Source organism: Bemisia tabaci, chromosome 8 (assembly GCF_918797505.1).
Source record: "Bemisia tabaci chromosome 8, PGI_BMITA_v3".
NCBI classification, from domain to species: Eukaryota; Metazoa; Arthropoda; class Insecta; order Hemiptera; family Aleyrodidae; genus Bemisia; species Bemisia tabaci.
Window position 1 is genome coordinate 41,390,664 of NC_092800.1, and position 13,568 is coordinate 41,404,231.

Genomic DNA, 13,568 nt, shown 5'->3' on the forward strand with positions numbered 1-13,568 from the left:
TTAACCATTTTAAAAAGTTTAAAAGTCATCCAATGTGTGCATTCAGACTCAAACCATAACATTTTATTGCAAGAGTATCATGAAAATTATTATTTCACAGAGCCATCATTATTACACTAAATACTCTCATTTTGAAATTTGCGCCAATAAAAATTATCCAATGAAACTCTTGATGAGTGTTGATTTGATGTTGTAACAAAAAATGGCCTGGTTCCCGCCAAAATCGATTTGGCGGTGCTTTGTTTTGCCACAGGTGGTCACCCCTATTATCAGTGGGCCTCATTTCTTGATTTTATGTTTCACATGTTTTTTGCTGTTTTTCCCGAAATTTCCGATTAACTAGGTGATTAAATGGAAAACTGTGCTTGGTCTTAAAACAATTTTTCCTCCGAACTCATTCTACCGTCATAGGAGCACTCAAATTATTTGTGTTTCTCTAACCTCTATTCTCCTTGTTACTGATCCATTCTGTCACATTACATACCGTGAGTTTTTCCAATATTATTTATATTAATTGTATTTATGCACTGATGCAGAGAATTTATTTATACGTATATTAAAAGGAATAAATCACTAGCACTGCAAGGAATATATTATGTACCTCTCATCAAAATACTTGACCAACCAAGCACACCCAACCAGATCTACTAGCATTACATTGTCGATCAACAAGCATTTCATTGTCTATAAACAAGCATTTCATTGTCGATCAACAATAAATACATTGACGATCAACGATCATTACATTGTCGATCAACAAGCATTTCATCGCTGATCAACAAGATTTACATTGTTGATCAACAAGCATTACATTGTTATATTACAAGCATACCCAGCTAGATCTACATTAAAGACCAAGATAATGTCTTGGGGTAACTATCGGTCCACCAAGGGAAAAATGTTTCACTGAGAAAGACTTTTCACATTGTGATCTCTATCCCTTCATGTTCTAGGATTTGCAGAGATAGTGGTCGATGAGCAGAGATGCGTCTTGCTTGTGAGATTTGCATCAGTAACCCTCTGGCACCCCAGTTGTGTGATATTTATTTAAGTAATCAATTACAGTAGTTACCCTCTTTCAAGCGCTCCTTGAATCTTCAGTCAAATTTCCAAAACTGGCCAAATGGACATTATAATGTATGAAATCAACTTGGGCTTATCGCTGCTCAGTGATAGTTATGGATGGCCAAAATGCCAAATCATCTTGCTACAGCTGTTAATTATTTGTTGATCATTATTTGCCATCGAACTGTCTATTAGATATACAGTGTCAGCACTGACGACTGTTCTGAAATGTTGACAGGTTAATTCAAGAAAGATCAACTCATCATGTCAAGTCCAGCAAGGCCGGGCTCTCGAACACCACGCAGGCAGGAACCTGCCGAGGAAGCCCCTCGAACACCACGCACTCCTCGCACGCCTCGTCAGCAACGAAATGTGGAAGAAGAGCCAAGAACTCCACGCACTCCTCGTACACCAAGACAACCCGCCAGAGCAACTCCTGCCAGAGCAGGTCCTAGCACTGGAACACCCAGAGGGTAAGGCCCTATATTTATTATTATTATGTATTAAATTAACCATCCATCGTCAATGGCTTTCCTGATGGAGGAAAATATACCATTGGATAATTTTAGTGTCTGAAGTGTAGTGATTTTATCTCCAGACATTGATAGAAATAATTGACTTGAGCATTAAGTAAGAATCCATGCTTGATAATTCACTCAATTTCAGAGTGTGACAGAAAATTAGCCCTCCTCAGTTTAGCATTGAGAGTTGATAAGTACAGAATTCAAAAAGGTAGACCTCCTATCGCACTCTAACAGCGTGTAAACTTATTGGTTTCAAGAAAATGGTAGTTAGGGAAATGATTAGGTTTCAGGAAACTAATAGGGGTGATGGAGAGTTGTTGCCCAAGTGTTACAGGTGGAAGGAATTTGGAGTATATAATAGGTTAGGGCAACTAAGGAAGGTAGGCTGGAATTGAATAGGATTAGCCCTTGAGGGCTGTTTGAAGTAAAAAAAAAAAAAAAAAGAAAAAAAAAGAAAAAAAAAAATTTGGTTGGTGGACTTCAGACTCAGTTTTATATTCAAGCATCAAGTGGAGCAACAATGACAGAATAATCTCATTTGTTCCAATACATCTGTCCAAACAAAGAATGCAGTTGTCATGTCACAGAGGGACACATTTTTTTTTATTGAAAATCTATTTTTTTCTAGAATAGTTGAGGATGTGATCAGATGTCCTATGTGTTAAAAGTTTTGTTAGTACTCAATAACGGGTGTTCTGGAAACTAAGAAACGTTGCTTTATAAATGTTTTATGATATTACCAATTTAGTATGTTAAAGTTTTTAAGTAACGTTTCTTTCTGCAAGATTTTCTTATCAATCCAATTTAATTAATTGCGTTGTTTTTTGTCTATTTCGTTTTAGAACCCCAGGAAGGTTTGCCACTCCATCAAAAACCCCTGGTAAAAATGTCCCTGGTTCTGGCCGACCAGGATCACGCAGTTCCCGCTCGGATAGCTCTGCGTTCACCCCACAAAGGGCTCAAAGGCAGCCTAATGGAGGTGGAATGGTAATTGATGCCTCAGATAGTAATCCGCCGTCCTCATCTCCTGCTGTTCGCGACAGAGCCTCCAGCCCTCTCGGCTATGGTAAGGCCTGTATTTTCAGTTCCATTTTATGCGCTCTGGTCACCCTGTAGTGTTTCAGCGGCAAGCTGTGCTCCTAACATATTTTTTTTTTATTATCGAATATTTCCACTTTTTGAATCCATCCCAGTTTAATATGTTAGAGTAATTCAAGCTTTGAACTTTCCTCATTATAATCATTTTTGCTGAAGCCTTGAAAGATCAAAGAATTCTGCCTTTCCCATGAATATTAATTGTGGACCAGAAAGGAAAGCTTTCATGATTACAACCATAAGTTAATACATTGTAAAAAAGCATCAAGAAAAAAATCTGGTACTAAAAATGTACATCACATATCTCCTTTGATTTACCTATGCAACAAGATTTTCACTGTTTGTTTTTGAACCTTGAGGCAACATAGATTTTAAAATATATTAAAACATAACAGCCTCTCTACTTTTGCATTTTTATTTAATGATCTCTTTTTAATGTTTTGAAGTTGGTGGGATGAGCGAAATTGATCTGAGCTCACCTCTCAATTATGGAACACCCAGCTCAATGGGATCTATCAGGACACCAAGATCTGGAGTTCGAGGCACACCTATTCGACTTAGACCCGATATCAGAACAGATAAGAGAATAAGGCAGATCAACATTCAACCTCCAGGATCGGTAAGTCCTGCATTCATAAAATTAAACTTGTTCTGATTTGTTTATCATCTGCCTTATACCTACATTGTTGAACATTTTTTCATCATGATTGATTTTCTCATTTGAAGCCTTGAAATGAATCGATTAAAGTAAGGTCATTACTGAAAACTCTGTAACATTCAAAATCTAACCATTGAGCTCAGAGTAGTGTTAAATACTTTTAATAAAGATTTTGTCATAAGGTTTTATACCTGAACCACCAGACCAAATTTTGATTCAAAAGTAAGTTGCAGTCCATATTGTTTTGTGAAGCTCTTCTCAAATGCTGGTTTTATTTGCTATTTTGTAAGCTTGGTATGAGGTAATTACAATTATACTTGAGCATGAAGAAAAAAAAAAGGTGGTGGCATTTCCCGAGTTGTTTACACCATGTTGCGGGTATGTTCAATGTAGCCTCAATATTCCTGCAAAGTACAATGGTCGAAGTATAGAATACGAACCTTAATGTCAATTGATCTGGCACAATTCAACAGAGAATATCATGTTCAGCAATTTCTGAAGTATAACTTCTTTTCATGAACCACACCATTTTCCAGAAAGTCCATGAATAAAATGTATGCAACCACCTATGTCAAAATTCCAAAATTCTCAAAACTTAAGAACCTTTTTTTTCTCTGTCCATCAACAGAACATATGTGAATTGAAATAAAAATTAGTCAATATTTATCATCCTTTGCCAATGAAAATTCTTTTTTTCTGCCACAAAGGGTGAACCACGAGAGGCGTCGAGTCAGCCAAGTTCAGAGCCAGATGCCGCGCAAGAGCCTGGTTTGGTGATTTGGGGCACAGATGTAAGCGTGAGCCGTTGCAAGGAGCGCTTCAAGCTCTTCGTTGAAACGTTCATCGAGCCCAACACGGATCAAGATGAGCGATTGGAAAACATGGATGATTCGCAACCACTCTACATTCAGAAATTAGAAGAGGTGTTTTATTTTTGGTTTCATTCTATTTATATGTCCTAAATGCATACTGTTGTACAAACCTTAGTTATGGAGGTTTGAGGATTTCTGGTGCAAAATGTTGCATGTGAAACTTTTTCTCTGAATGCCTAAAATTATAGAATTAGCTGGTTGCCAGATCCTCACAGTAACATAGTTGAACTGATTATAAAGAAAACTTGTGGTGAATTGAAATTTCATACAATATGTGTCTCTATTTATGTGAGAGTCTAAACCTGAAAAGAGTTATGATATGAATTATTTGTTAAAACTGGTTTTATCCAGTGCAGTCAGTTAAAGTCTGAAATAGCAGGGTTTTTCTGGAGGGGAGGGGGGAGGGGTTATGATGTGCCTTGATTTGAAGTGTAATTTTGACTATGGTGCACGGTTGAAAACCTGTAAACTTATTTGCCATTGGGTACCAAAGGAAAATCTTAGTCGAAACTGCTTATAACTGCAAGAGCTCAATAAAACCAGAAAGTAGGATTTTCATCAGGTTTTTACTGAAATGTTATTACTAATTGCAGTGTTATTAAACGGCTCACTTCTGATTGATGAATGAACGTGATTGGATGTCAGAGTTCATGTTCCAGGTGACTCTTTTGGACTTTCGCCCTCTTTACGACTGATGAATGACTAAAATGTATTGTGAAATCTTGATGAATACCAAGAGATCTTGCTCTCGCAGTGCAAACTAATTAACCAAAAAAATTTCGGTACACACCCAAAATGAACATCCATTCTTGGCACTTAAAAGACTCATACAGTCATTATTTAGATAATACTTGTATTTTCATGTTTCAATGATTTTCAGGATGAATCTGCACCATCATCATATCCATTTTAGTATCCCATTGAAAATGCACCTTTCCCGACTGTTCAAGCTCAGACAGGCATCAATCTGGAGCCCAAAAATCTATCAAAAGGCTGCATTTCTAATCATTGGGAAGGCCTATTTAGTAAATCCCTAACGTCAATACATTTTTCTATTCCAGGTCAATTTCCTAGAAGACCCATTTTTGAACTTGAATTGTGCGCATTTGGAGTCCTTTGATGCAACACTTGCTCGTCAACTAATCTGCTACCCACAAGAAGTAATCCCAATTCTAGATATGGCCATCAATGAAATGTTCTTTGAGAAACATCCGGCAGCTGTTCTCAGCCATCAAATCCAAATCAGGCCGTTCAACACCCACATGACCAAGGACATGAGGTCTCTCAATCCTGAAGGTAAATTCCCTTTTTTTCTAAAAATAGGTCCTCTTGAACACACAGAAGATTTTTATTAAAAAATAATTTTTATGATTCAAGCCCATTTTTCATGTAAGTACAGCATCTCTAGTGGTATCCTTCTCTAGTTTCTCAAAAAATATTTATATTTAAAATTATTTGCATTTATCATTTCTTTTCTATTTATATTCTGTTGTAGAGCAATGGGAATTATTTTCAATGTTTTACATTTACAAAGTCGATTTTCTGACGGAAGAACCTCATATGACAATCATTTCCGCTGTGTACTGTTGGAGGCTATTGTCATTTGTTCAAGTCAAGAAAGACAATTGTTTTACAAAGATAGTAGAGACGATCGTCATGAATGTCCAGTATGAATAACGATTGTCTTTAAGAAGAGCAGAATGAAAATTGTCACTAAAAATAGGTGGAAGAGACGATTATCAATATTAAGAATGACTGTTGTCAATATTAGGAATGACGATTGTCAATATTAGGAATGATGATTGTCAATATATGGAATAACGATTGTTATGAGAGGCACACTGAAGAGACAATTGTCCTTCAAATACGGTACAATATAGCAAGTACAGCATAGCAACACATATACAATATATAACAAGTAGTAGTATAAAGTAAATAAATATTTATTTGTAACAACTATTAAGAGCAACTCTTTTCATAGCTCGTGTGTGATTTTGTTCTAACAGACGTAGACCAGCTAATCACACTGACCGGAATGGTAATTCGAACCAGCAACACAATCCCCGAAATGCGAGAGGCATTTTTCAAGTGCATGGCATGTGATTTCACGACCAGTGTTGAAATCGACCGTGGTCGAATCGCTGAGCCGACTCTTTGTACCAACTGTAACACGAACCATTGCTTTGGTCTCATCCACAACCGATCCCAATTTACCGATAAACAAATGGTCAAACTTCAAGAATCACCTGGTAATCTCAGCATTTCAACTTCTTACCAGTTATTATTCGCACGTTTATTCAGACATTCAAAAAAGAATAGAATTTAGGAATTTCACTGTGCTTTGTGGTCTTAAGTGGGAGGGTGAAGAGTCAGCACAACACACAATTATACCCAACTAAGTAGGAGGAGAAACTACAGAAACATGACAAAAGTTTTTGATGAAATATTAAAATGTAGGATGTTTTAGTGCCTTACTAGTACAACTTAATTTTTACTGGTAGTGGCTACCACCTAAGTCGCACAGATTGCAATAAGTAGTAATTACATTGCAAGAATATTGCAATTCCATTGAGTGTGTGTATGCTGCCTAGCTCCTATTTGAAGGGGCCTCATTCATTGAAACTTATTGCAATACAATTGAAATAAGTTGCAATTTTTCATTGCACTGCATATTGCCTATCTTTCTGACACGTGGAGCTCATTATATTGATTGTTTAAAACCGGCATAAATTGATGAAATGATGTGAAAATATTGCAATATAATTGAAAAAAATTACAATTTTATTTCAATATTTTTGTTGCACTGTGCTACTTGGGCATGGTTTTTTATCTCCAGAACAAAGTTAAATTAGCGCTCCATAATTTCCTTCTATGGCAATAACCGTCGTTATCTCGAAAAAAAACTTCTTAGTTTATTTAATTTAGTCGGATTGAGAATTCTAACTGTGCACTGATGAAATCCTTTTAATTGTTTTGCAAATTTATGCCCAATAAAGAAAGTCTTTTACAACACTAATTGAAAAACTGAAAAGTCCTAATAAAACAAAGTATGACTACAAAGGTCCAAGTTTATGATCCAAACTTCTAGCCAAAGAGCGCTACATGTTTCAAAGTCTCCTAAAATGACGTAAAGTCTCCTAAAGTATTCAATGAGGAACATGCCATTTATGTGTGTTGTTTTTTTTTCAGGGCTGTGTGTTTACTCTAACTTTTAAACCGAATCAAACAGAGTACTGCAAAGTCCGCTAAACTAGAAGGTCAAGTTGAGGCATTAGCAAACACGCAATTTGCTTCAAAGTGCCAATTTTCATAGATTTTTTCGATTTTTCCAAGGCAAGAATGCCTCAATGAAGTGAGACTGCGCTGATGAGCAGAGATGGAACCAGAAGGCATATCTGGTATCACACTAACACAAAAGAAGAATATTTACTTGACTGACTAGACTCGAGAGTAAAGTTCAAAAAAAGTCTGACAAACTCAACTCGAAAAATTAAAAAAAAAGAACAGATAAATTAAAAACTCGAAATTGGCTTAATTGGGAAATCTAAGGAAACTGGCTTTGCACAGCCTTAAATTTTTTTATGGACTGAGAAAATTTTTTGTTTGTTTGTTAGATGACATGCCTGCCGGACAGACTCCACACACAATTGTTCTTTATGCCCATAACGATCTGGTGGATGCTGTTCTACCCGGAGACAGAGTTTACGTCACTGGTATTTACCGCGCTATTCCTATCAAAGTGAACCCGCGCATGAGTAGTGTGCGTGCATCTACAAGACATACATCGATGTAGTCCACTTCAGGAAAATAGACAACAAGCGACTCTATGAACAAGAAGGGTAAGTTCCTTGTATGACAGACAGGTATAGATCTCATCACTTCAGGAGCTTTTTCAATAGAATTTAAGTTTTTTTTACTTTAAATTTGACGGGGTATGACAAGGTAAGTCAAACGAAGGTACATATGCTCTTCCTGATCTTTTTGGCTGGAGCTCAGCTTTTGGCTCCTGCCACTAGAGTTGTGGCGGGAAGTTTAAATTTCAACAATTTTGCAGTTTTGGCCAAAAACAAATATGACCACCTGCTGTCGATAAAAATGGAAAAAAAAAAAAACAGCCAAAATACTAAAAGCAAATGAATGCTCATTTTTAAAGAATTTGCTTGAATTGAACTTATTCGTTTTAATCAACAGCAGACGGTTATATTTGTTTTTGGTCGTTGAAATTGTTGAAATTCAAACTTTGCGCCACATCTCTAGTGGCGGAAGCCGCAAGCCAAGTCCTGGCCGGAGGGGTCGGGAAGAGCATACCTTCGTTTCTTTTACCTTGGGTGTATGAGGCATTTCAAATGCAAGAATAATTTTTTTTTCCCATCACAGTCGAAGTCCCTCAGTCAAATCGGAGGTTGCAAGTATTTGGATTGATCTTTTAGGGTGTGTTTTATTAATGCCCCTAGAATGTCCAGTAATCCCTGCTAATCAGTTGTCTCAGCTTTGGGTTAGTTGGCACTAAGGTCGCTTTTCCTGTGAATAGTCACAAATGAAGATGAAGTATGCGGCCTTAAAGAGGACTTGGAGAGTAAATCGACGGTGAAACTACCAAACCACGTATCTCGTTTGCGGTGTTTAAAAATATACGCTCACATTTTATTTTTTTGAAGTAGACCAAATCAATATCATTCCTTGAAATTTTCACGGAATTTTCTCCGCACAAAGAGGAAAAATCACAGAAATTTTCAAGACTGGATGTTAAGTAGTTTTTCATTTAAAAAATAAAGTATGACAGGAAGTCTGCGACGTCGCAAACCGAGATACGTGGTTTGGTAGTTTCACCGTCGAAATATCAATGGCTTCAAGCTCATTTAAACTGACCGCATGTTGAGATGAAGGAATTTTTCAGTTGCTTTTTAGGCAATGGTTTGTTTTTCAGCACTTTTAAAAATTGCTCATTTCCTGTTATGCTAGTGCCTTAGAAATGGTGTGAGGCCAGTTCCAGTTTTGGAAACTATCGGTGAGGACTGGATTTGCTGCGTAAAATTTTTCACTGTATCTTTACTTTTAAAAAGAGAAGTATCTGATTCAATATTTGGACGTATTTTCTGCCAAACGGAACTATGTGCATTAGGACGTGAGCCCTGTTATGCATATATTCTCATGGGTCTCAGGGCTCATGTCTTAATGCACATAGTTCCGTTTGGCAGAAATACGTCCATTTCATCTTATTATATTTTTGTATGATATCTGTAATCATTAATGTAAGAATGAAGAAGAAAAAATCAACCCAGGTGAATCATTTAATCAGTCAAACTCTTGAAAATTTTGGTAAATTAAATAATTGGACTTTTCTATCGTAACTCTTTTCAATGTTAAAATTTTTTTGTACTAGGACAAGTTTACGCCTAACGCCAGAAAGAATTGAGTTGCTGAAGTCACTTTCGGAAAAGGCTGATGTCTACGATAGATTATCTCGAGCAATTGCACCATCCATCTTTGGCAACGAAGATATCAAAAAAGGAATCCTCCTTCAGCTTTTTGGTGGAACCAAGAAAAACTTCTCATCCGAAGGACGAGGCCATTTCAGGTGAATTTAAATTGTTTTATTTTTCTAACCTAAAACTTAATTTCAAGATTCAAATTATTTTTCAGTAGATTGTGTACCGTATCGTTTACGCAACAATTAGGTTAGTCTGCATTTAAATTATGATCTAATTTTACACGGAATTTTTGCATGAATTGTAAGTGGTATTTCTCTTCTTTTTATTAACTTTCGGTCATTTTTTTCTTACTTCTGGCTCAAAATTTCAAAAGTTAAGTAATTTTTGTTGAACTTTCAGTATGTGATAAGTTTTGATTACCTGTGACCGGTACTGCATACCCACTAAGTCTGTATGATCTGTTTCGAATCAAAACTACAGGCCAATCACAAGGTAGAATGTTAATCGTTTTAAAAATTAATTGTATCTTAATCAGTGGCTATTCTTACTACGTTATTCTCAATCATAAATTTTTGTTTCCAGAGCTGAAAACATAATTATTATAAACTTTAGTCGGAGACCCCTGGACACGAGAAAATCGCAATTACGTACCTTAACGTCTAATAACTAGGTGCTCCTTCCGGAGTCCAATACACAAGTGTTAAAGGTAACCACAGGCTGTTGGACCCAACCAGCGTACGACTTCACCAGGGACCAGCCCGAAAAGCAGGCAACTTGTCCTTCAAACGTAAGTGCTCATTTGATAAGATTCAGAAATGAATGTGCACATGAAATCAGGTATCAAGTTGCTATAAATTGACTAGTTTGAACTTACGAGTTTTTCAGTTTTACTATTTAGAATGAGCATATTTATTTAAAAAAAAAAAATAATAATAATAATAATAATAATAATCCTTCAGAAAAGGATATGTACTTATCCAGGGTTGTTTGCAGTCAAGAAAACCGAGAAAATCAGGGAATTTCTGAAACACCTACCGATCACTAAAATATCACTGATTATCCAACTGTTTACTCGTCTGGCCATTTTTAAGGCTTCTCATGCATATACCTGCTACTGAATGCCTTTGTCTATCATTTGGTCTTTAAACAAGGCAATTTTATCCGAAATTTAGCATAAAATAGTATTTTTTAAGATTTAAACAAAAGAGGTGGAAATTTTGTTTTAAGGTCAGGGGCTTGAACAATTTTGGAGTTAGGGAAAAGCAGAAATAGTCAGGGAAATACAGGGTATTTGAAGGTAAAGAAATTATGGCAACCCTGTATCCTAAGAGACTTGTGATTTACCCTGTTGTTTGAATTTATTTTTCCAGAGGAGCTTTGGTCCTGGCTGATAACGGAATCTGTTGCATTGATGAGTTCGACAAAATGGACGACTCAACTCGCAGTGTTCTCCACGAGGTGATGGAACAGCAAACGTTGAGTATAGCAAAGGCTGGCATTATCTGTCAGTTGAACGCTCGAACTTCGGTACTGGCAGCTGCCAACCCGTGTGAATCGCAATGGAACACCAACAAAACCATCATCGAAAACATTCAGCTTCCGCACACACTCTTGTCCAGGTTCGATCTCATCTTTCTACTCCTGGACCCGCAGAGTGATGTGTTCGACCGAAAGCTGGCACGCCATTTGGTGTCATTGTACTACCGCTCTCAAGAAGAGGAAGAAGATGAAATGCTGGATCGGACAATTTTGCGCGATTACCTAGCATACGCAAAGGAAAATATTCGTCCACAGTTGACAGAAGAAGCATCACAATCACTGGTCCAAACGTATGTTGATATGCGCGCAGTCGGCAGTGGCAAAGGCCAGGTATCGGCCTACCCAAGACAACTCGAGTCACTCATTCGTTTATCTGAAGCTCACGCCAAGATGAGGTTAGTTCAGTAAGATTTTGATTTAACTGTATACCTTATACGTATGTCAAAGGAGAAATAATGAATTTCAGAATTGCACAACAGTGAGATTTTTAGCATGAACATCTCCCTTGCTTCTGCTATTGATAGTTCTATTTCAGAAGTATTCTGCATAAATTTAGTTTGAAAGTATACTAAGTTATCCATTTAGAATGTGTCCAGTCGAAGGTCGGGTAAATCATTGACTCTCTGTTAGTCTGACAGTAAGCCAAACTATTAGCAACGCACTGTTATGGACACCAGAGAGTGTTCTCTGTTAGAAAGTCAAATCCTGATTTTTCAACGTAATTTTAATACAATCCATCTCCTAAAAATTTGTCTTTATGTCTTGAGATCTATTTCCCTGCAAATGATCGTAGTTTTTTCATCGAATAAATGAAGGGTTACATCTCATCCATTTTTAGGCATTTAATTTTTATGAATTGCAACAAGGATTTAATGACCATTTTAGTAAGCATCGAACATTTTTGTTTTTCAGGTTTTCTCAAAAAGTGGAGGTGGAAGATGTGCAAGAGGCATACCGACTCCATCGTGAAGCGCTGAAACAATCGGCTGTCGATCCAGCAACAGGGAAGATTGATATTGGCATCATTACGACAGGATACAGTATGTCTGCCCGCGAGCGGCGTACGGAGACAACACAGCTGCTTAAGAAACTGTTGTCAGGAAAGCCGAAAAGCGCAACGCTCAATTCCCAGAAGCTCTTCAAGGAGCTGAAGGACAGTGCTAGCTTCCGTATCACACCGGACATGTTTGAGGAAAGTTTGAAGGATTGCCAGGATGATAATCTTCTAGTGATTGTGAACAAAAGTACCATTCGTCTCTCATAGAAAAAGCAGAACAGTTAAAAATGTTGTGAAGCATGACAGTGAGAAGCTAAGGGTCAAATTAATTCTAAAAATTTTTGCTTGACTTCTCTTAAAACAGGTTTCAGTTTCAAAGTTTTACAGTCAATGTATTTGTGCTCCAAGTTACTATTTTTAGAGTTGCATTACATTCCATTTTAATTCAAGATGTGTATCATCTTTGTTTTTAATTAGATTTACAGTTTTACGATTTTCGCAGAGGGTTTTAAACGAGAGGTGCGTATCAACTATCACCAACTAATGGTGAAAAACAGGAACATAAAAACTCGTGAATCAATTTAGTCAAACTGGCTATCAATGCTTTCCATAGGGCATAGTATTAATCATCTTTTGAAAAGTCCTATGCCTGTGGAACTAAAAAATAAAAAAATGTATTTTAGAATTTTAGTAACATTATCTGATTATGTATAATTAGCACCATAATTTTAGTTATTATATTAGGTATCCAGGATTTTAATTGGCCAGCAATTTCATCTAGGTTTACATAAGTTCACCATCTTAATTTTAAATGCCCTGTAAGTTTTGCAACTTGGAAAGTCCCGGATGCTGTCAATCTACCAAAGGAAACCTTCCTTTGTCTGCTGAACCGTCAGCTCAAAAATTGTTTCTTACTATCAAACTTAAATAAATTCAGTCAACTTTCCCAATAGACTGATTTAGTGGCTATATCAATTTTGCAATATTCGACATATCAACCACAGTAATAGAACATAACTTGAGGTTATGAGGTTACGTGTCGATTGAAGAGTCACAGGGATTTGCGATCAAAGAGTATTGACATTGTTCATTGGAATCATCAAACATGGACGCACATGGAATAACATAGCCACTAAATCAGTCTATTCAAAATTTGCTGTTTTCTCCAGGCAAATCAAAATCGTATTTTTATCATTCACCCATTGTTGCTGTACATAATTATTTATTTTTCACCGATTTCAACCCGAGAATAACTGTATTTGTATTTTATCTCTCTGTTTTTTAACTTGGCATGTTCAATCATAAAGTTGAGTATCCTATCAATCTGTCTTTTATTTCTGCCTTGAATCCAAAAAAATAACTATGACATTGAAAAAGTGTAAAAGA

At 36.6% G+C, this 13,568-nt stretch overlaps 1 protein-coding gene across 1 annotated transcript; it reads left to right on the forward strand.

The window, feature by feature from the left end:
- Positions 1-219: 219 nt before the first annotated feature.
- Positions 220-13,505, forward strand: dpa (disc proliferation abnormal). The gene is given in 14 exon segments (XM_072303466.1): positions 220-485; positions 1,304-1,538; positions 2,432-2,655; positions 3,131-3,303; positions 4,050-4,265; positions 5,276-5,510; positions 6,221-6,463; positions 7,829-7,978; positions 7,981-8,053; positions 9,598-9,875; positions 10,332-10,357; positions 10,360-10,433; positions 11,017-11,580; positions 12,098-13,505. Coding segments are annotated over 13 exon segments (2,817 nt in total). The 5' UTR covers positions 220-485; positions 1,304-1,329; the 3' UTR covers positions 12,450-13,505.
- The last annotated feature ends 63 nt before the right edge of the window (positions 13,506-13,568 follow it).